The sequence below is a fragment of the Argopecten irradians genome, chromosome 2 (assembly GCF_041381155.1).
Source record: "Argopecten irradians isolate NY chromosome 2, Ai_NY, whole genome shotgun sequence".
Taxonomy (NCBI): Eukaryota; Metazoa; Mollusca; class Bivalvia; order Pectinida; family Pectinidae; genus Argopecten; species Argopecten irradians.
This window is the reverse complement of record NC_091135.1, coordinates 71,017,505-71,042,777: the sequence shown is the minus strand read 5'-3', so window position 1 is coordinate 71,042,777 and position 25,273 is coordinate 71,017,505. Positions and strand designations below refer to the sequence as shown.

At 31.6% G+C, this 25,273-nt stretch overlaps 3 protein-coding genes across 7 annotated transcripts in view; 1 reads left to right on the top strand and 2 right to left on the bottom strand.

Moving 5' to 3' along the window:
• Positions 1 to 1,397: 1,397 nt before the first annotated feature.
• Positions 1,398 to 3,839, top strand: LOC138316361 (uncharacterized). Its single transcript, XM_069258058.1, has 2 exons — positions 1,398 to 1,586; positions 2,416 to 3,839. Exon 2 carries the CDS (start codon positions 2,430 to 2,432, stop codon positions 3,813 to 3,815), a length of 1,386 nt encoding a protein of 461 aa, XP_069114159.1. The 5' UTR covers positions 1,398 to 1,586; positions 2,416 to 2,429; the 3' UTR covers positions 3,816 to 3,839.
• Positions 3,840 to 3,925: 86 nt separating this feature from the next.
• On the bottom strand, positions 3,926 to 11,409 carry LOC138316364 (uncharacterized). Of its 4 annotated transcripts, none has more exons than XM_069258063.1 (5): positions 11,306 to 11,409; positions 7,930 to 8,198; positions 7,283 to 7,363; positions 6,265 to 6,512; positions 3,926 to 5,146 (listed from the first exon to the last, which is right to left on the bottom strand). In XM_069258063.1, exons 2-5 carry the CDS (start codon positions 8,191 to 8,193, stop codon positions 4,927 to 4,929), a joined length of 813 nt encoding a protein of 270 aa, XP_069114164.1. In that variant the 5' UTR covers positions 8,194 to 8,198; positions 11,306 to 11,409; the 3' UTR covers positions 3,926 to 4,926. The 4 variants fall into 4 exon arrangements, with proteins under 4 accessions (XP_069114164.1, XP_069114162.1, XP_069114163.1 ...); XM_069258061.1 differs by lacking the exon at positions 11,306 to 11,409 and adding an exon at positions 9,692 to 9,969; XM_069258062.1 differs by lacking the exon at positions 11,306 to 11,409 and adding an exon at positions 8,921 to 9,019.
• A 182-nt stretch (positions 11,410 to 11,591) lies between these two features.
• LOC138316365 (piRNA biogenesis protein EXD1-like) overlaps positions 11,592 to 25,273 on the bottom strand; it is a 39,231-nt gene continuing 25,549 nt past the window's right edge. The window contains exon 5 of one of the 2 annotated variants that reach the window (XM_069258066.1): positions 11,592 to 12,076. In XM_069258066.1, coding sequence (XP_069114167.1) covers positions 11,926 to 12,076 — 151 coding nt within the window. In that variant the 3' untranslated portion in view covers positions 11,592 to 11,925. The remainder of the gene's footprint in view (positions 12,077 to 25,273) is intronic. The other variant, XM_069258065.1, reaches the window with a different exon arrangement.

Below are 25,273 nucleotides of genomic sequence, written 5' to 3'. Positions count from 1 at the left end.
TTACGGTCGATCTCACAATTGTGTGATCTCAATCCCTGTCCATTGTTGTTTTGTTCATGAACACACCAGATTTCTGTGGTGATTAACGTTGCAGAAATCGTTCTCCCTTTACATTTTTCTGTAGTCTGTCACGGGGGAGAAACTACGTCACATACATGATTGCCGTTGCAATTTAAATGGCGGAAAATTGTTCGCTTCAAAGTAATATAACAATGTATTCAACATGCGACATCGGAAATATGCAGAAATTTTTATTGTTTACAAAACCACGCTTGATTGTGTAACGATATCAGGCACTATTTTGAAATTGCGTTGAAGTGTTTGAAGAAACGAAGTAATTTATACCATAAATAACACTTGCTACAGTTACATGGAAATGTCCGGGGTACGGTGCACTCATTTTCTTATTGTGTCGTTATTGGTGACACATACAAAATTTATTACAGCATGCCATTTTCTACCTTGAAGCGAAAAATTTTCCGCCATTTAAATTGCAACGGCAACTATATATGTGACGTAGTTTCTCCCACTGTGTCTTTATTCAGTCCCTCTTCAATCCATTTCTCGAATAGATAAAGTCATTATCATACAGGTGTTATTCGGATGGTTATAAACAACGGTAAAACAGACAAAATGTATGAACCATTACCTGGTCAATCCTCCATAGCGAGGCCTCGAGTAGTTTTAGATAAATATGACACAATACCCTAACCATAATAAAACTAAAATTATTGACTGCTCCACTTGGGTTTTACCATAACATTAAAACAAACATGACTTATAAAGCTGTCATTCGTTATACAGCTCACGCTATATTACAGTATAATATGATATAGAATTTATGATTAAATATAACTTTGTAGTGACGTTCGATAGTTAGAATATGTTTTGAAAACAATAACATCAGATATAAAATTGTAAATCTTTCGTTATTTTCTTACCTAGGGTGTAGTTTTCGGGTAGGCTGTCGGCAATCTCCCCTATCTGTAATGTGAACCTCCCGTTATATCCTAACCTTTATAAAGTTTGTAGTTTTCTGGTTGAGCTGTCGACAATACATAATTGACCTCCGTCCTTCGTGTTTCTGCTATGAACAGTTACAGTGTGTTTATGGTTCAGCCACTCTGAGAAACAATTTTATCGTTTAAAACTAAAAAGTGATTAAAAGTTTCACTGGTTGAACATTTACCTAATTATGTTTGTGATACATAACACCGATTTAAAAAGTAATTATATTTAAATCTCTGATTACACCGATCAATTTCAGATAATTGCTGACATTATTAACTTTGTCGAAATCGATAAAATACTAGTTTTATGCTCGTTTTCTACCAGACACTGTACTTAAGCTATAGTAAGGTGTGTATAACCACCACAATGATAATAACAATCATTGTACAGTTGGTAGCGTCCTAAAACAATACACCGCTTTATGTTGGGATCGACTCAATGTAAAACCTAGCTGACCTGTAACGGCAATTGCTCTCATGTCTTAGTACACAGACGGGTGGAACATGATCGGTGATCAAATGTACGACACAGGAATAAAAACAGACAACAATTTACAATATTCGGAGATACAACAGGTAAGTTTAACACTACAAATATCATAAAACAGACATTTCTTAATAGCATACACTGAAGCAATACCAACGTCCATCAGTAGTATTGGGGAGACATTTCTATTTGGGTAATATTTCCTATATTGATTTTTATTAACAAATGAAGATAAATAGTTAAATATAACAGCATTGATCAGAAAAATATACGTACCTCTATATGCAGTTGTAGATAGCACAATATACTATCTCTCTTGTTGATTTTAACATTTTTGTCAGTTCCTAAGGAGTACACATTGACTACTGAAATGACTTCTAAACACTGCTGTTGAATTATTATCATTTATATGTGATATAGAATATGATCACCAACAGCTTTTTGAAAATTAGGTTCTCATAAGTTGACATATCAAAAATAGCTGGCAATTATTAAACAATTTTAATATAATTGATTAATTTGTTATAATTCCATAATTCCCCCCCATAAGTATTCCCATATAAGTATTTATATTCTAAATTCACGCCGATTTTCCACAATCCACTGTAATAAGTCATTAGTTTAGTCATGTTAATTTACTTTTACTAAATAAGTCATTAATATACTTTTGTTGGTCAACGGTTGTTTATCATACAACACTGGATCCTTATAGACATAAGTCTACTTTAATTAAAATACTTTTATTTATATCTATGCTATCCTGTTGTCCACCATTCAAAGTTTAACATTTCCTGTCTAATAACACATCGGTTCTCATACATCAGACTTTTTCAAAATAAATCACGGTGAGTTACCTCCCGTGGATCACAACTCCATTGCAATCGTAGATAATAACCCCTTTTGGTTTGTTTTATCCAGGTGAAAGAGTGGCCATGAAGGAATTGGTGTTACAGACATTTTCTGTCCTTTTGATGGTTTGCATCATTCTGACCATAATTTTTTTCGGATGGGAAAACGAGATCCGTCAAACTTTCCTGAAGAAAAAACCGTTAAACGTGAAGAAAAAGATAATGCTCAGAGATTCAATAGAACGAAACCTTATGGAAGATTTGAAAATAAAGGGAAATTTGTCACATATGAATTTGTATGCTTTAAGCTTAAAATATTTTGGACAAGAAGTGACCAACCTAAACATGCATAAAAAGCTGAAGGCTAATCAAGGAAATAATTCCAAAGAGACTGGTGGAAATCATCAAACTCCTATGGATGTTTTTAACAACCAGAGTAACATCCAGTTCAAAACTAACGTTAACATTACTGTGACGGATTCTGTGGTTTTACATCCCCGAAAGCGAGAGAAGTATCTCGTTTACGACTGCAGTAAGTCTCACAAGGAAAACTGCGGAGGCTGGTCCGACCGACTATCTGGGATCCTTTCAACGCTTGTACTAGCCGCTCTCACCAATAGGACATTCAAGATTAATTTTGATTCGCCCTGTATGCTTTCCGAGTTCCTCAGACCAAATCTCTATGACTGGACGATGGAGCCGTCTGATGTCGCTAACAGATCGTCATCGTATCACATCCTTTCCAACAGTCTGTATCATAAGATGGGCAAGGAGCTCACACCGACAGGCTTACACAAATACTTCCAGGCGGACGTCTGCTATGTCCGCATGAATTGGGATCTCACCAGAAAGTTTAGAAGATATCCAAATATCCAGAAATATGCTCCTTGGATCACAGACTTACAATTTTCGGATATTTACTACAAGATTTTTAACACATTGTTCAAACCGTCGGAGGGTATATCTAAAGACCTGAGTGATATTCGTGAAAATATTAATAGTAAGAAAACTGTTTGCGCGCATTTGCGCATGGGTGGCAATCCCAGCATGCGTAATGACCATGCGCGGAATGACAAAAACTCCCTCAAAGTAGTGTGGTCTTTTCTAGATAATTTCAACTCAAGTAGTTATAATATATTCATAGCAACAGACGACGATTCTGTTCGTCATGGCGCACGAGATAGATATAGAGATAGATGTGTCGATATCAAGGGCAACATCCTGCACATCGACCAGACGAGCTATCGCCAAGGTGACGTTTGTGAGGGATTTAAGAAACAGCTATTGGACTTCCTGTTTCTGACAACGTGTGATGTTCTGGTGTTGTCTAACAGTGGGTTCGGAATGATGGCGGCCTATCTCCGGACACTCACGACGGGACTGTACTGCTGGACAAATGTAGGTATTGTCCCCTGCTCTCGTTACACAGTACATGACTTTTACCCCAAACCAGTACTTGCACCAGAGTGACCTATGGTCACTGTGAAATTCGGGGAATAACCACAAGTATACAAGGCAGAATGATAGACACATGTTTATGGGTTCATTTGGTTGGACAAAAGACATCGGAGTCTCAGAAATATAAAACACTATATTTTAATGTTCAATGTAGAAAATCACAACAAAATAAAAAAAAAACTGTTGCACTGGTGTTTCCTTGGTATCGCTTTAATTTTTTTTCTTTTTATTAATAATAAAGCCATGGTACGAATACTAAGCATTAATCTTTAGATGATTTAAAGAAAAGTATATACAATGTACTATTTGTAAATATTATATCATATCAAGCTTAAAAGGAAGTAGACGTATAAACGTAAAATTCATTAATGATAGGCATTAAAGGTTCATAAGGTTTGTATATTAATATAAAAATAAATTGAGTTAAATACCATCCGAGTTTTTCTATAATGCAGTATGACTAAGATTACTTAGCTAGTATATAATATGTTTATATTTGAAGACAAATACATATCGCACCATGTTTCTGACACACTGTGTAAAATTGAATGTTAAACTATGTTCATGTACTGGAATGATGAAGGAAACAAATGGAATGAGAAAAAATATGGTAAATAATATACCGAATAGCCGGTGGGTCAAATATTTGCCGATTTTAAGAAAAACCCTTAAAACTGAATTTCAGTAGTTTTGACTTTTCGCGTTCTGACTTTTAATGATTATTTTTCACAGATCAAAGTTTTCGCGATAATAGCAATGTGCCGAGAAAGTGCGAAACTATGTGGCTATACAGTTACAGAGAAACGATGTAACCAACAAGAACAGTAAAGCTATGTGGCACTTGGTGTAGTTTAATCTATCCGAGGGTCAAATGACCCCCCCCCCTTACATTCCAGCCAGGGACCATTCCAGCCAGGGTACCTCAACGAACTGTGGAAGGGATTGGCCACAATGTCAAAATATTCACCTTTCCGATCGCCCGATCATATGGGTGGTTTACGGGATCTCTATAGTTTGGTAAAATCACTAAACGTTATTTCGTATTGAATTTTGTTTTCAAAGAATGTTGCGTGATTTTATCACGTTGAAGAAAACATCTATCCGACTTATACTGGTGTGAAGACTAATTATACTTGTGTGGCCGACCTCTCCTTAGTAATTCTTTATCACCATTAGACAAAGCCTCACGTCCATGGTCTTTCTGAAACTGTTTTGTTTCCTGATAGTTCCGATCCCTTTTCTGTCTTTCGAATTGTCGTCTGTCCGAAACTTCCAAACCACCGTATAGATATTCCTCCAAAATCTGAGAATATTTCTGTTGGACGACAGCTACATCTAATTCACTGAAAATAAAACAATAAGCATTTGGTAGGAAACAAGAGCTGTTGGAGAACAGCAAAGCTCGCCTATTCAGAAGAAGTTGATGTTCAAGTATTTACTATTTAAACATGGAAATATGACAAATTAACAGACTCAAAAAACCCCTAAAGGGCCCCAAATTGGTTGTATTATCACGTTCAGCATCCATACACATTAGGAAAATAAAATCATAAACATTTATGATGACTTAAGCTTAAACAATAGACAAAATAGAAACTTGCTCAAAAACTTTAACATGGAAATATGACAAATTAACAGACTCAAAAACCCCTAAAGGGCCCCAAATTGGTTGTATTATCACGTTCAGCATCCATACACATTAGGAAAATAAAATCATAAACATTTATGATGACTTAAGCTTAAACAATAGACAAAATAGAAACTTGCTCAAAAACTTTAACATGGAAATATGACAAATTAACAGACTCAAAAACCCCTAAAGGGCCCCAAATTGGTTGTATTATCACGTTCAGCATCCATACACATTAGGAAAATAAAATCATAAACATTTATGTTGACTTAAGCTTACACAATTGACGAAATATAAACTTGCTCAAAAACTTTAACGTGAAATGGGACGCCAACGCTGACGCCGACGCCGACGCCGGGGTGACAACATTTGCTCCCCCTATTCTTCGAATAAGCCAGCTAACAATTAACATATTGTTGTATGATAGCAGGTGTCCCTTATACTTTGATGTTTTAAATAAAAGAAAAATGAGTTTTATTAAGTAAAATATTATATCAATAACATTTTTAGAAATGTTTACCCTTTTTACAAGACCTGATTCACCTGAAAAACTTCAGCGTGTTGGCAAATCTACACAAGTATTATCATTTTTGTCCTTTCAGAAAGATGAAGCTAGCACGTGGTTCATTATTATGTTGTGTGTGTAAGCACGTCAAGGCTCTATATGTTACACCCTATTAAACTGGGAATGATGCGATAATAAAGCAATCAATAAATTTGTTTAACTCGATTGATAGTTGATCATATAGGATAATTTATATTCTTTGTATTCAAGAATACTACATCACAAGTAATCTAACAGGCTAGACTGACGAATCACTGGTGCCATACCCTCTCATTTCTCCATACAGCGGTATCAGACACCTGGCAGACTCGTATAAGATCCCCATCAGATCACCAATCGGCGGTCGCTCCATAAACAGTGACGGGTTATCCTGTAACATCCTCTTAACCTGTTTCTTATCATAGCCACATTCAACACTGTAGAGCTGACAGAGTTCCGTAAGGGTCTTCCTTTGGTTCCCAAATTTTCGTGTTGGCAACTTCATCTGTATAGCTTCCTTGACCATGTACAAAGTCTGCCAAAGGTATACAGATATAGACTTGATCAATATATGTTATAGCGGTCAATGATATACTTAAGGTGCATCAGGACACTTTTTGCTCGCTAAGGTTTAAGAATTGAAAAAAAGGAAAAATCAAACAAAGTATACATAATTATATACCAAAATGAATGTTAGGATATTGTGTTTTATCTCTGCATTATAACTTTTACAGAAAATGTTCATATAATATATCATTGGAACCCAAACTCACAAAAATTTCTTTCCACAAAACTTTTTCATAATTGTGCATAATTTTATAATAAATATGTTGTATGGATACCACTTGAGGTTGTGCCACTATTATTTAGTCCAATTTGAGACTATATGACATGCTACAACAAAATACATAACATGTGCAAGTGATTGGATTGGAATACATGGCAAGTTATGTTCGTGCTACGTAACGATATTGAAATCGGACATTCCTAATACATAAGTGCACAATCAGAGGCATATTACACATAAAATTTCGGTCAGTTTTATCTGTAGGAATTTTGTAAGTTACAGCTACAATCATGTGTCAATTGTTCATGATAACAGATTCCTCTCATATACCCGTATACATCTGACATACATACATAAGTCCAATAGCCCTTAAAAGATTTCGTACCAACATATTAGCTCAAAATTGGTAATTTGATCAAAATGTAAATAATAAGCATATAAGGAAGACTAATGAAAAAGTACCAGAGATATGGACCATGTGATACTGCAGAGTGACCGTTTCCTATGCCACAGTTTACCTGTGGATCAAAAACACCATGTACACGAATACCGGCCAAACTCCAAAGACGTTTGCTCTCATTTTCTGGATGAAACATCACCTGGAATAATAAAGGGAACTATATATACAAACATATATTGTGTATATAACGGACACCGATAGGTGCACATGTTTACACATGACTGGGATAGAAAGTACATGACAAGAGAGACGTAATATGGGTCTTTTTTTATTTTTATATGCTATAATTCCACATGATTACAACAATTCAATAACATTATAATTAAGATTCTCCACCGCTGTCAGAGCATAAATAATATTTATCATTTGAACAATAATTGATGTTCAATCGTGTATATTTATATCTTATTAATAAATTACATATAGAATAATTTGTGTTTTCTTTTGTTGTCTGCCCAATCAGTATAAGGCGTAGTGTCATGGATTTTTTGGGGATACAATTGATTATTTTAAATACTTTTATATTGAATTAAAATAGGAATCTCTAATTTTTCTATGATTGTTATAGTGTAAATAAGTAACTTGTGACACTAAAACAAAATTCTAATTAATCTGCTCCTGTGTATATGAAATTACCATTCGTCAGCAGTGTAGCATCTTTAAGTTGGTAGTTATTTTAATATACTTGTAACTGAACCCTCGTACCTTTATCGGTCTGTCGGCCTCCATCAAGGACTTAAAGCAGACATTGTGTAATATTTCTGGATTGGTAAGGACATCGAAAACCATCACGTGACCTGAGATATCACTAATGATGATAAGTGATAATATCATCCCGGGTGGATTTTCCTGATTTGGTCCCGACTCGAATCTGACCCCGATAACATCCTGTCTCAACAACCTACTCCACTCCTTCCCTGCTCTCTCCTGGTCATATATCAGAATCGGATGCGACAGTTTTGAATTCATGGTTTCTGAAAACGAAAATCATGGCCGTGAAAGATCCAATAAAGTTTACCTTCCCAAAGGCATATTCTATGCATTCTATGTGAAGAAATATGAAACTATCCTGATGTAAATCAAGAGTTTGACATACAATCTTAGTTGATCGGTGGCCAATAAATAATCGCCCGATATAACTAGATCGAACGTTAATATGCTTTTGAATTATTCATTCACACACACATCTTTCAGGAAGACGTTTTTCCGAGGGAAACTTTTATACATTTAATTAAAAACTTACCTTTTTTAACTTTTCATAAAATTGCATCATATAGTAAACAATCATTTAAACAATTGCTCATAAAGAATTATTGAGATTTTAAATACATTATTTAAGGACTTTCTATAATATTGGACATCATACCAAGTTTGAAAACAACATGTTTTCTTGTAATAATGACCCGAAATCTGAAAACTATAAAAACAGTATGTCAAAGTACATTATAGTATGGATAACGTCATTCATCTGTCTTTCTTTTTAGATTAATGATACCTTCAGTCAAATCTTTGTATTGTCTTATAACTAATTGACTAATAATGAAGATTTAAGATATTTAAACAACAATATTTATTATTGAATTTGAAATGGCTGAAAAATCGTGTTAGTGTTATTTTTAGTTGCCTTAAATGTTTTCACTACCAAAAACAGGAGCAGGCGATTTGGTAATTTTCTGCAGTTACAAAAGTTACTTACTTTACACCATTACCACCATTGAAAAGTTTGAGGTTCTAATTCTACTTCAAGTTGAAAATATGAAAAATAATTAATTGAATACCGAAAAAATTCCGTGGCACTATATCCTATATGGAATAAAGTACAAATTGCGAATGCACCAAAAGCAAAATAAATTATTTTTATATTATTTTTTGTGTTAATTAGACATACATATACACGATTAAACACCAATTATTGTTCAAATAATGAATATCATTTATGCTCTGTCGGCGATGGAGCACCTTTAAGCGACAATCTGATGAAATCAATGTTAAGCTCGATATTAAAGGAGAGATAAGACATCAGCCTATACCCAATTACACCAGCTACCTACCTAGCTCTCTATATATAGCTGATACGTAATTTATATATTTAGAACGACTGATTGAATTAGGTCACTTCAAAGCGAAGTATACTAACTAGTCGGTCACTGAATAAACTTATTGACAACATGTGACAAACCAAATCTTATGTTTAATCTCAAAGCTCAGGTTTGTTATTTATTTCGTTTTATTATTTTATTTTTCAATCTAGTTGTTATGCACAACAATGATGTACATGTAATGTCTATACAAGACAAATCACAATTAAAAGATCACATGCTGATTCAGAAAAGTCCTGAATACTGACATTTACCTTGAACATCATTTCCCCGATATTATCCGGAAATGCCATATTTACGTATGCATCAAACCCCTATTTTCACTTTACAGTTCGAAGTGTGTAGTTAATATAAAATTTTATACTTACATTTACCATATACGTATTATAAAATCATCTTGTTTTCATCGCATGCAAATGACGAAATCGCTTTATTTCATGTCGCAACACATATGTGAAAATAGCATACACAGGGCAAGTTAGGGGATTCCCCTTCTGTTCGGTACATATTCGTACAAAATATATCTAGGAATACTACTGTATTTCAAATAGTTTTGATACGGCAGGTTACACTATCTTTGAATTTTTATATGATAAGTACATGATTGAGGTAAATTTAAACCCATAATCACTTTTAAACTTTGCAAACGAAACAACTTTTAATTTTTAAATTGTAACAGTAAAACAAATTATATAATTTTATTGAGTCCTAAAACTTACTAGCTTACCGTCAATACGAGACCCGTCATAACTTCATCAATAATTCTAGAGGGATAAAGTTAATGCTGCATGTTCTTGTCAAGCATGCAACATTGAAAAATATATTGACCCAAAGATGAAAGTGATATAAAGCTGTATTTCGACAATTGAAGACACGACTAGCTTTAATTTAAAATCACGGACCTCAACTCATGTTCAGTGTCCTAGACCAAAACTACACGGACAAATTCTCAGAACAGAACTGTTATAAATACATACAGGAATTACCGAGAATTCGTCTTTCATATCTGCCTTAATCAAACACAAGATATTACGTCATATCTTAATCTTTATCATAAGTATGAAAAGACACTGTACAACGAAATCTTGAAATAGACGCGTTCGACGAAGTATCCGAGTACACCATTTCTACCACAATACGTCGTGTTATTCCAATCTCAGGTCATTGTATAAGTGTACTGGGTGTTGAATAAATATAGTGATATTCAACTAGTGACTGGTGGAGAAATTGGACTGTGACCTAGTGCACTTCGTTTGAGCGTTTGAGTTTGTTTTGGACTTAAGAACAATGACTCATTATGCTTTCATTTCATCTTAATTTAAACAATAAATGATGTTTTTGAATATTAATCAGCTTTTTGCAATGTGGGTCGTATCAGTATGCCTATTTTGCATACGAAAGCAAGCAGATTTACATTCAACAAATTATTCTAAAATCGCTAAAAATATTGTGGTAGAAACAAGTCGCACTACTCTCGTTAATTATTTTTGAAAAGTTACAAAAGACACTCGCTAAAGCTGGCATTTTTTGTAACTTTTAAAAAATAACCCGAGAGAAATAAATCCCATATGCAGTAGCTAGTGGTTGTGTAATCTCTATATAACCTACGGGTTCATTGATCTACTCGACAAGGGGTTAAGGTGTTAGTAGACACACATTAAATTGGGTGTCGGAACATAAAACACACAACACAACTGTTTATGACGTATTAGTAATATTATTTCTTTTTAACGTCGTTAAAGTGCAAAAAAATAACTGCGATCTGCCAATGAAAAAAAAAATACATTTACATATCAGAATATCAATAAGGCAAAGTTTGATCACTCAATTGATACACAGAACATACCACACCAGTACTGTAACTTCTATATAAATATATTAGTCGATACGTACGATAAACGCCATCTCAAACACCCACAACACGGAATTCCTGGATAACGTTACATATACAACGTACAATTAGGTTTTATCGATATACGTACACATAGATGGCAGAGCTTTCAATCATCATATGCCGTGATCGCTGACGGAATCAGAATTCTATATCAACATTAATTTAAGATGGTAGTGGGGATTATTGTTTTGGTTATACCCGGAAATAAAATCAATGATACAGCCATTATATCGGTAATCGACTTTCTATCTCAATAATAATTTGTAGTAATGGTCTTCAATTTGTTATACATTTGCAATGAAAATAATATTACAATCATTTATTAATTATATAGAATAATAAAATAATAATAATAATTATAAAACAGTCTAGTCTATCACAGATATTGAATCAGACAATGTTTTAAACATGTCTTTTTATAAACAATTAATATACACAAACAAAGGCGTGTAAAAATATACCATATTACCCATTCACAAGAATACACTGTAAATAAATCAAAAGAAATATCATGTTAAAAGTCGATCACATTGTCAAACACAATCCCTAGATTCTCTTCAAAGACCTCAATTCTAAATTATGATAAATCAGGATACACAAAATATAAATAACAAAATCCAGTTCCAAATACGTCGAAAATATAAATGGATGGTGTTTTTTCCTTTTTCCAAATCCGTTCTAGATCATGACTGCCATCATTATTGGATTTTATCTTCGAGTAAGCTCTGGTGCAGCAACATGATCCAGCAATTTTGTATCCCTTTCGTAAGACCTTCGACAAGCCACACCATTGAGATGTGCATAGAGTGAAACAGGAACCAAACGTTGATGTAATGGTGCCATATCATCGGTAAGTATTCTGGATAGGACAAATACAATGGTAATATGTTATAATGGTATAACGGTATCATATCATCTGTTAGTATTCTGGATAGGACAAATACAATGGTAATATGTTATAATGGTATAACGGTATCATATCATCTGTTAGTATTCTGGATAGGACAAATACAATGGTAATATGTTATAATGGTATAACGGTATCATATCATCTGTTAGTATTCTGGATAGGACAAATACAATGGTAATATGTTATAATGGTATAACGGTATCATATCATCTGTTAGTATTCTGGATAGGACAAATACAATGGTAATATGTTATAATGGTATAACGGTATCATATCATCTGTTAGTATTCTGGATAGGACAAATACAATGGTAATATGTTATAATGGTATAACGGTATCATATCATCTGTTAGTATTCTGGATAGGACAAATACAATGGTAATATGTTATAATGGTATAACGGTATCATATCATCTGTTAGTATTCTGGATAGGACAAATACAATGGTAATATGTTATAATGGTATAACGGTATCATATCATCTGTTAGTATTCTGGATAGGACAAATACAATGGTAATATGTTATAATGGTATAACGGTATCATATCATCTGTTAGTATTCTGGATAGGACAGATATAATGGTAATATGTTATAATGGTATAACGGTATCATATCATCGGTAAGTATTCTGGATAGGACAAATACAATGGTAATATGTTATAATGGTATAACGGTATCATATCATCTGTTAGTATTCTGGATAGGACAAATACAATGGTAATATGTTATAATGGTATAACGGTATCATATCATCTGTTAGTATTCTGGATAGGACAGATACAATGGTAATATGTTATAATGGTATAACGGTATCATATCATCCGTTAGTATTCTGGATAGGACAAATATAATGGTAATATGTTATAATGGTATAACGGTATCATATCATCTGTTAGTATTCTGGATAGGACAGATACAATGGTAATATGTTATAATGGTATAACGGTATCATATCATCTGTTAGTATTCTGGATAGGACAGATATAATGGTAATATGTTATAATGGTATAACGGTATCATATCATCTGTTAGTATTCTGGATAGGACAAATATAATGGTAATATGTTATAATGGTATAACGGTATCATATCATCTGTTAGTATTCTGGATAGGACAAATATAATGGTAATATGTTATAATGGTATAACGGTATCATATCATCTGTTAGTATTCTGGATAGGACAAATACAATGGTAATATGTTATAATGGTATAACGGTATCATATCATCTGTTAGTATTCTGGATAGGACAGATACAATGGTAATATGTTATAATGGTATAACGGTATCATATCATCTGTTAGTATTCTGGATAGGACAAATACAATGGTAATATGTTATAATGGTATAACGGTATCATATCATCTGTTAGTATTCTGGATAGGACAAATACAATGGTAATATGTTATAATGGTATAACGGTATCATATCATCTGTTAGTATTCTGGATAGGACAAATATAATGGTAATATGTTATAATGGTATAACGGTATCATATCATCTGTTAGTATTCTGGATAGGACAAATACAATGGTAATATGTTATAATGGTATAACGGTATCATATCATCTGTTAGTATTCTGGATAGGACAAATACAATGGTAATATGTTATAATGGTATAACGGTATCATATCATCGGTAAGTATTCTGGATAGGACAAATACAATGGTAATATGTTATAATGGTATAACGGTATCATATCATCTGTTAGTATTCTGGATAGGACAAATACAATGGTAATATGTTATAATGGTATAACGGTATCATATCATTTTAGTATTTGGGATAGGACAGATATACAATGGTAATATGTTATAATGGTATAACGGTATCATATCATCTGTTAGTATTCTGGATAGGACAAATACAATGGTAATATGTTATAATGGTATAACGGTATCATATCATCTGTTAGTATTCTGGATAGGACAAATACAATGGTAATATGTTATAATGGTATAACGGTATCATATCATCTGTTAGTATTCTGGATAGGACAAATACAATGGTAATATGTTATAATGGTATAACGGTATCATATCATCTGTTAGTATTCTGGATAGGACAAATACAATGGTAATATGTTATAATGGTATAACGGTATCATATCATCTGTTAGTATTCTGGATAGGACAAATACAATGGTAATATGTTATAATGGTATAACGGTATCATATCATGGTAAGTATTCTGGATAGGATAAATACAATGGTAATATGTTATAATGGTATAACGGTATCATATCATCTGTTAGTATTCTGGATAGGACAAATACAATGGTAATATGTTATAATGGTATAAACGGTATCATATCATCTGTTAGTATTCTGGATAGGACAAATACAATGGTAATATGTTATAATGGTATAACGGTATCATATCATCTGTTAGTATTCTGGATAGGACAAATACAATGGTAATATGTTATAATGGTATAACGGTATCATATCATCTGTTAGTATTCTGGATAGGACAAATACAATGGTAATATGTTATAATGGTATAACGGTATCATATCATCTGTTAGTATTCTGGATAGGACAAATACAATGGTAATATGTTATAATGGTATAACGGTATCATATCATCTGTTAGTATTCTGGATAGGACAAATACAATGGTAATATGTTATAATGGTATAACGGTATCATATCATCTGTTAGTATTCTGGATAGGAAAAATACAATGGTAATATGTTATAATGGTATAACGGTATCATATCATCTGTTAGTATTCTGGATAGGACAAATACAATGGTAATATGTTATAATGGTATAACGGTATCATATCATCTGTTAGTATTCTGGATAGGACAAATACAATGGTAATATGTTATAATGGTATAACGGTATCATATCATCTGTTAGTATTCTGGATAGGACAAATACAATGGTAATATGTTATAATGGTATAACGGTATCATATCATCTGTTAGTATTCTGGATAGGACAAATACAATGGTAATATGTTATAATGGTATAACGGTATCATATCATCTGTTAGTATTCTGGATAGGACAAATACAATGGTAATATGTTATAATGGTATAACGGTATCATATCATCATCTGTTAGTATTCTGGATAGGACAAATACAATGGTAATATGTTATAATGGTATAACGGTATCATATCATCTGTTAGTATTCTGGATAGGACAAATACAATGGTAATATGTTATAATGGTATAACGGTATCATATCATCTGTTAGTATTCTGGATAGGACAGATATAATGGTAATATGTTATAATGGTATAACGGTATCATATCATCTGTTAGTATTCTGGATAGGACAAATACAATGGTAATATGTTATAATGGTATAACGGTATCATATCATCTGTTAGTATTCTGGATAGGACAAATACAATGGTAATATGTTATAATGGTATAACGGTATCATATCATCTGTTAGTATTCTGGATAGGACAAATACAATGGTAATATGTTATAATGGTATAACGGTATCATATCATCTGTTAGTATTCTGGATAGGACAAATATAATGGTAATATGTTATAATGGTATAACGGTATCATATCATCTGTTAGTATTCTGGATAGGACAAATATAATGGTAATATGTTATAATGGTATAACGGTATCATATCATCTGTTAGTATTCTGGATAGGACAAATATAATGGTAATATGTTATAATGGTATAACGGTATCATATCATCTGTTAGTATTCTGGATAGGACAAATACAATGGTAATATGTTATAATGGTATAACGGTATCATATCATCGGTAAGTATTCTGGATAGGACAGATATAATGGTAATATGTTATAATGGTATAACGGTATCATATCATCTGTTAGTATTCTGGATAGGACAAATACAATGGTAATATGTTATAATGGTATAACGGTATCATATCATCTGGTAAGTATTCTGGATAGGACAAATACAATGGTAATATGTTATAATGGTATAACGGTATCATATCATCTGTTAGTATTCTGGATAGGACAAATACAATGGTAATATGTTATAATGGTATAACGGTATCATATCATCTGTTAGTATTCTGGATAGGACAAATACAATGGTAATATGTTATAATGGTATAACGGTATCATATCATCTGTTAGTATTCTGGATAGGACAAATACAATGGTAATATGTTATAATGGTATAACGGTATCATATCATCTGTTAGTATTCTGGATAGGACAAATACAATGGTAATATGTTATAATGGTATAACGGTATCATATCATCGTTAGTATTCTGGATAGGACAAATACAATGGTAATATGTTATAATGGTATAACGGTATCATATCATCTGTTAGTATTCTGGATAGGACAAATACAATGGTAATATGTTATAATGGTATAACGGTATCATATCATCTGTTAGTATTCTGGATAGGACAAATACAATGGTAATATGTTATAATGGTATAACGGTATCATATCATCTGTTAGTATTCTGGATAGGACAAATACAATGGTAATATGTTATAATGGTATAACGGTATCATATCATCTGTTAGTATTCTGGATAGGACAAATACAATGGTAATATGTTATAATGGTATAACGGTATCATATCATCTGTTAGTATTCTGGATAGGACAAATACAATGGTAATATGTTATAATGGTATAACGGTATCATATCATCTGTTAGTATTCTGGATAGGACAAATACAATGGTAATATGTTATAATGGTATAACGGTATCATATCATCTGTTAGTATTCTGGATAGGACAAATACAATGGTAATATGTTATAATGGTATAACGGTATCATATCATCTGTTAGTATTCTGGATAGGACAAATACAATGGTAATATGTTATAATGGTATAACGGTATCATATCATCTGTTAGTATTCTGGATAGGACAAATACAATGGTAATATGTTATAATGGTATAACGGTATCATATCATCTGTTAGTATTCTGGATAGGACAAATACAATGGTAATATGTTATAATGGTATAACGGTATCATATCATCTGTTAGTATTCTGGATAGGACAAATACAATGGTAATATGTTATAATGGTATAACGGTATCATATCATCTGTTAGTATTCTGGATAGGACAAATACAATGGTAATATGTTATAATGGTATAACGGTATCATATCATCTGTTAGTATTCTGGATAGGACAAATATAATGGTAATATGTTATAATGGTATAACGGTATCATATCATCGGTAAGTATTCTGGATAGGACAAATACAATGGTAATATGTTATAATGGTATAACGGTATCATATCATCTGTTAGTATTCTGGATAGGACAAATATAATGGTAATATGTTATAATGGTATAACGGTATCATATCATCGGTAAGTATTCTGGATAGGACAAATACAATGGTAATATGTTATAATGGTATAACGGTATCATATCATCGGTAAGTATTCTGGATAGGACAAATACAATGGTAATATGTTATAATGGTATAACGGTATCATATCATCTGTTAGTATTCTGGATAGGACAAATACAATGGTAATATGTTATAATGGTATAACGGTATCATATCATCTGTTAGTATTCTGGATAGGACAAATACAATGGTAATATGTTATAATGGTATAACGGTATCATATCATCTGTTAGTATTCTGGATAGGACAAATACAATGGTAATATGTTATAATGGTATAACGGTATCATATCATCTGTTAGTATTCTGGATAGGACAAATACAATGGTAATATGTTATAATGGTATAACGGTATCATATCATCTGTTAGTATTCTGGATAGGACAAATACAATGGTAATATGTTATAATGGTATAACGGTATCATATCATCTGTTAGTATTCTGGATAGGACAAATACAATGGTAATATGTTATAATGGTATAACGGTATCATATCATCTGTTAGTATTCTGGATAGGACAAATACAATGGTAATATGTTATAATGGTATAACGGTATCATATCATCTGTTAGTATTCTGGATAGGACAAATACAATGGTAATATGTTATAATGGTATAACGGTATCATATCATCTGTTAGTATTCTGGATAGGACAAATACAATGGTAATATGTTATAATGGTATAACGGTATCATATCATCTGTTAGTATTCTGGATAGGACAAATACAATGGTAATATGTTATAATGGTATAACGGTATCATATCATCTGTTAGTATTCTGGATAGGACAAATACAATGGTAATATGTTATAATGGTATAACGGTATCATATCATCTGTAAGTATTCTGGATAGGACAAATACAATGGTAATATGTTATAATGGTATAACGGTATCATATCATATCGATCAATAATGGTAATAGTATATCTGGATAGGACAAATACAATGGTAATATGTTATAATGGTATAACGGTATCATATCATCTGTTAGTATTCTGGATAGGACAAATACAATGGTAATATGTTATAATGGTATAACGGTATCATATCATCTGTTAGTATTCTGGATAGGACAAATACAATGGTAATATGTTATAATGGTATAACGGTATCATATCATCTGTTAGTATTCTGGATAGGACAAATACAATGGTAATATGTTATAATGGTATAACGGTATCATATCATCTGTTAGTATTCTGGATAGGACAAATACAATGGTAATATGTTATAATGGTATAACGGTATCATATCATCTGTTAGTATTCTGGATAGGACAAATACAATGGTAATATGTTATAATGGTATAACGGTATCATATCATCTGTTAGTATTCTGGATAGGACAAATACAATGGTAATATGTTATAATGGTATAACGGTATCATATCATCTGTTAGTATTCTGGATAGGACAAATACAATGGTAATATGTTATAATGGTATAACGGTATCATATCATCTGTTAGTATTCTGGATAGGACAAATACAATGGTAATATGTTATAATGGTATAACGGTATCATATCATCTGTTAGTATTCTGGATAGGACAAATACAATGGTAATATGTTATAATGGTATAACGGTATCATATCATCTGTTAGTATTCTGGATAGGACAAATACAATGGTAATATGTTATAATGGTATAACGGTATCATATCATCTGTTAGTATTCTGGATAGGACAAATACAATGGTAATATGTTATAATGGTATAACGGTATCATATCATCTGTTAGTATTCTGGATAGGACAAATACAATGGTAATATGTTATAATGGTATAACGGTATCATATCATCTGTTAGTATTCTGGATAGGACAAATACAATGGTAATATGTTATAATGGTATAACGGTATCATATCATCTGTTAGTATTCTGGATAGGACAAATACAATGGTAATATGTTATAATGGTATAACGGTATCATATCATCTGTTAGTATTCTGGATAGGACAAATACAATGGTAATATGTTATAATGGTATAACGGTATCATATCATCTGTAAGTATTCTGGATAGGACAAATACAATGGTAATATGTTATAATGGTATAACGGTATCATATCATCTGTTAGTATTCTGGATAGGACAAATACAATGGTAATATGTTATAATGGTATAACGGTATCATATCATCTGTTAGTATTCTGGATAGGACAAATACAATGGTAATATGTTATAATGGTATAACGGTATCATATCATCTGTTAGTATTCTGGATAGGACAAATACAATGGTAATATGTTATAATGGTATAACGGTATCATATCATCTGTTAGTATTCTGGATAGGACAAATACAATGGTAATATGTTATAATGGTATAACGGTATCATATCATCTGTTAGTATTCTGGATAGGACAAATACAATGGTAATATGTTATAATGGTATAACGGTATCATATCATCTGTTAGTATTCTGGATAGGACAAATACAATGGTAATATGTTATAATGGTATAACGGTATCATATCATCTGTTAGTATTCTGGATAGGACAAATACAATGGTAATATGTTATAATGGTATAACGGTATCATATCATCGGTAAGTATTCTGGATAGGACAAATACAATGGTAATATGTTATAATGGTATAACGGTATCATATCATCTGTTAGTATTCTGGATAGGACAAATACAATGGTAATATGTTATAATGGTATAACGGTATCATATCATCGGTAAGTATTCTGGATAGGACAAATACAATGGTAATATGTTATAATGGTATAACGGTATCATATCATCTGTTAGTATTCTGGATAGGACAAATACAATGGTAATATGTTATAATGGTATAACGGTATCATATCATCTGTTAGTATTCTGGATAGGACAAATACAATGGTAATATGTTATAATGGTATAACGGTATCATATCATCTGTTAGTATTCTGGATAGGACAAATACAATGGTAATATGTTATAATGGTATAAACGGTATCATATCATCTGTTAGTATTCTGGATAGGACAAATACAATGGTAATATGTTATAATGGTATAACGGTATATCATCGTAGTATCATAGGACAAATAAATGGTAATAGTTATAATGGTATAACGGTATCATATCATCTGTTAGTATTCTGGATAGGACAAATACAATGGTAATATGTTATAATGGTATAACGGTATCATATCATCTGTTAGTATTCTGGATAGGACAAATACAATGGTAATATGTTATAATGGTATAACGGTATCATATCATCTGTTAGTATTCTGGATAGGACAAATACAATGGTAATATGTTATAATGGTATAACGGTATCATATCATCTGTTAGTATTCTGGATAGGACAAATACAATGGTAATATGTTATAATGGTATAACGGTATCATATCATCTGTTAGTATTCTGGATAGGACAAATACAATGGTAATATGTTATAATGGTATAACGGTATCATATCATCTGTTAGTATTCTGGATAGGACAAATACAATGGTAATATGTTATAATGGTATAACGGTATCATATCATCTGTTAGTATTCTGGATAGGACAAATACAATGGTAATATGTTATAATGGTATAACGGTATCATATCATCTGTTAGTATTCTGGATAGGACAAATACAATGGTAATATGTTATAATGGTATAACGGTATCATATCATCTGTTAGTATTCTGGATAGGACAAATACAATGGTAATATGTTATAATGGTATAACGGTATCATATCATCGGTAAGTATTCTGGATAGGACAAATACAATGGTAATATGTTATAATGGTATAACGGTATCATATCATCTGTTAGTATTCTGGATAGGACAAATACAATGGTAATATGTTATAATGGTATAACGGTATCATATCATCTGTTAGTATTCTGGATAGGACAAATACAATGGTAATATGTTATAATGGTATAACGGTATCATATCATCTGTTAGTATTCTGGATAGGACAAATACAATGGTAATATGTTATAATGGTATAACGGTATCATATCATCTGTTAGTATTCTGGATAGGACAAATACAATGGTAATATGTTATAAATGGTATAACGGTATCATATCATCTGTAGTATTCTGGATAGGACAAATACAATGGTAATATGTTATAATGGTATAACGGTATCATATCATCTGTTAGTATTCTGGATAGGACAAATACAATGGTAATATATGTTATAATGGTATAACGGTATCATATCATCTGTTAGTATTCTGGATAGGACAAATACAATGGTAATATGTTATATGATGGTATAACGGTATCATATCATCTGTTAGTATTCTGGATAGGACAAATACAATGGTAATATGTTATAATGGTATAACGGTATCATATCATCTGTTAGTATTCTGGATAGGACAAATACAATGGTAATATGTTATAATGGTATAACGGTATCATATCATCTGTTAGTATTCTGGATAGGACAAATACAATGGTAATATGTTATAATGGTATAACGGTATCATATCATCTGTTAGTATTCTGGATAGGACAAATACAATGGTAATATGTTATAATGGTATAACGGTATCATATCATCTGTTAGTATTCTGGATAGGACAAATACAATGGTAATATGTTATAATGGTATAACGGTATCATATCATCTGTTAGTATTCTGGATAGGACAAATACAATGGTAATATGTTATAATGGTATAACGGTATCATATCATCGGTAAGTATTCTGGATAGGACAAATACAATGGTAATATGTTATAATGGTATAACGGTATCATATCATCGGTAAGTATTCTGGATAGGACAAATACAATGGTAATATGTTATAATGGTATAACGGTATCATATCATCTGTTAGTATTCTGGATAGGACAAATACAATGGTAATATGTTATAATGGTATAACGGTATCATATCATCTGTTAGTATTCTGGATAGGACAAATACAATGGTAATATGTTATAATGGTATAACGGTATCATATCATCGGTAAGTATTCTGGATAGGACAAATACAATGGTAATATGTTATAATGGTATAACGGTATCATATCATCGGTAAGTATTCTGGATAGGACAAATACAATGGTAATATGTTATAATGGTATAACGGTATCATATCATCTGTTAGTATTCTGGATAGGACAAATACAATGGTAATATGTTATAATGGTATAACGGTATCATATCATCTGTTAGTATTCTGGATAGGACAAATACAATGGTAATATGTTATAATGGTATAACGGTATCATATCATCTGTTAGTATTCTGGATAGGACAAATACAATGGTAATATGTTATAATGGTATAACGGTATCATATCATCGGTAAGTATTCTGGATAGGACAAATACAATGGTAATATGTTATAATGGTATAACGGTATCATATCATCGGTAAGTATTCTGGATAGGACAAATATGATATGGTATAACGTATCATACATCGTTATAATGGTATAATGGATAGGTATCATTATCATCGTAAGTATTCTGGATAGGACAAATACAATGGTAATATGTTATAATGGTATAACGGTATCATATCATCTGTTAGTATTCTGGATAGGACAAATACAATGGTAATATGTTATAATGGTATAACGGTATCATATCATCGGTAAGTATTCTGGATAGGACAAATACAATGGTAATATGTTATAATGGTATAACGGTATCATATCATCGGTAAGTATTCTGGATAGGACAAATACAATGGTAATATGTTATAATGGTATAACGGTATCATATCATCTGTTAGTATTCTGGATAGGACAAATACAATGGTAATATGTTATAATGGTATAACGGTATCATATCATCTGTTAGTATTCTGGATAGGACAAATACAATGGTAATATGTTATAATGGTATAACGGTATCATATCATCGGTAAGTATTCTGGATAGGACAAATACAATGGTAATATGTTATAATGGTATAACGGTATCATATCATCTGTTAGTATTCTGGATAGGATAAATACAATGGTAATATGTTATAATGGTATAACGGTATCATATCATCTGTTAGTATTCTGGATAGGACAAATACAATGGTAATATGTTATAATGGTATAACGGTATCATATCATCTGTTAGTATTCTGGATAGGATAAATACAATGGTAATATGTTATAATGGTATAACGGTATCATATCATCTGTTAGTATTCTGGATAGGACAAATACAATGGTAATATGTTATAATGGTATAACGGTATCATATCATCTGTTAGTATTCTGGATAGGACAAATACAATGGTAATATGTTATAATGGTATAACGGTATCATATCATCTGTTAGTATTCTGGATAGGACAAATACAATGGTAATATGTTATAATGGTATAACGGTATCATATCATCTGTTAGTATTCTGGATAGGACAAATACAATGGTAATATGTTATAATGGTATAACGGTATCATTATCATCTGTTAGTATTCTGGATAGGACAAATACAATGGTAATATGTTATAATGGTATAACGGTATCATATCATCGGTAAGTATTCTGGATAGGACAAATACAATGGTAATATGTTATAATGGTATAACGGTATCATATCATCGGTAAGTATTCTGGATAGGACAAATACAATGGTAATATGTTATAATGGTATAACGGTATCATATCATCTGTTAGTATTCTGGATAGGACAAATACAATGGTAATATGTTATAATGGTATAACGGTATCATATCATCTGTTAGTATTCTGGATAGGACAAATACAATGGTAATATGTTATAATGGTATAACGGTATCATATCATCTGTTAGTATTCTGGATAGGACAAATACAATGGTAATATGTTATAATGGTATAACGGTATCATATCATCTGTTAGTATTCTGGATAGGACAAATATAATGGTAATATGTTATAATGGTATAACGGTATCATATCATCTGTTAGTATTCTGGATAGGACAAATACAATGGTAATATGTTATAATGGTATAACGGTATCATATCATCTGTTAGTATTCTGGATAGGACAAATACAATGGTAATATGTTATAATGGTATAACGGTATCATATCATCTGTTAGTATTCTGGATAGGACAAATACAATGGTAATATGTTATAATGGTATAACGGTATCATATCATCTGTTAGTATTCTGGATAGGACAAATACAATGGTAATATGTTATAATGGTATAACGGTATCATATCATCGGTAAGTATTCTGGATAGGACAAATACAATGGTAATATGTTATAATGGTATAACGGTATCATATCATCGGTAAGTATTCTGGATAGGACAAATACAATGGTAATATGTTATAATGGTATAACGGTATCATATCATCTGTTAGTATTCTGGATAGGACAAATACAATGGTAATATGTTATAATGGTATAACGGTATCATATCATCTGTTAGTATTCTGGATAGGACAAATACAATGGTAATATGTTATAATGGTATAACGGTATCATATCATCTGTTAGTATTCTGGATAGGACAAATACAATGGTAATATGTTATAATGGTATAACGGTATCATATCATCTGTTAGTATTCTGGATAGGACAAATACAATGGTAATATGTTATAATGGTATAACGGTATCATATCATCTGTTAGTATTCTGGATAGGACAAATACAATGGTAATATGTTATAATGGTATAACGGTATCATATCATCTGTTAGTATTCTGGATAGGACAAATACAATGGTAATATGTTATAATGGTATAACGGTATCATATCATCTGTTAGTATTCTGGATAGGACAAATACAATGGTAATATGTTATAATGGTATAACGGTATCATATCATCTGTTAGTATTCTGGATAGGACAAATACAATGGTAATATGTTATAATGGTAT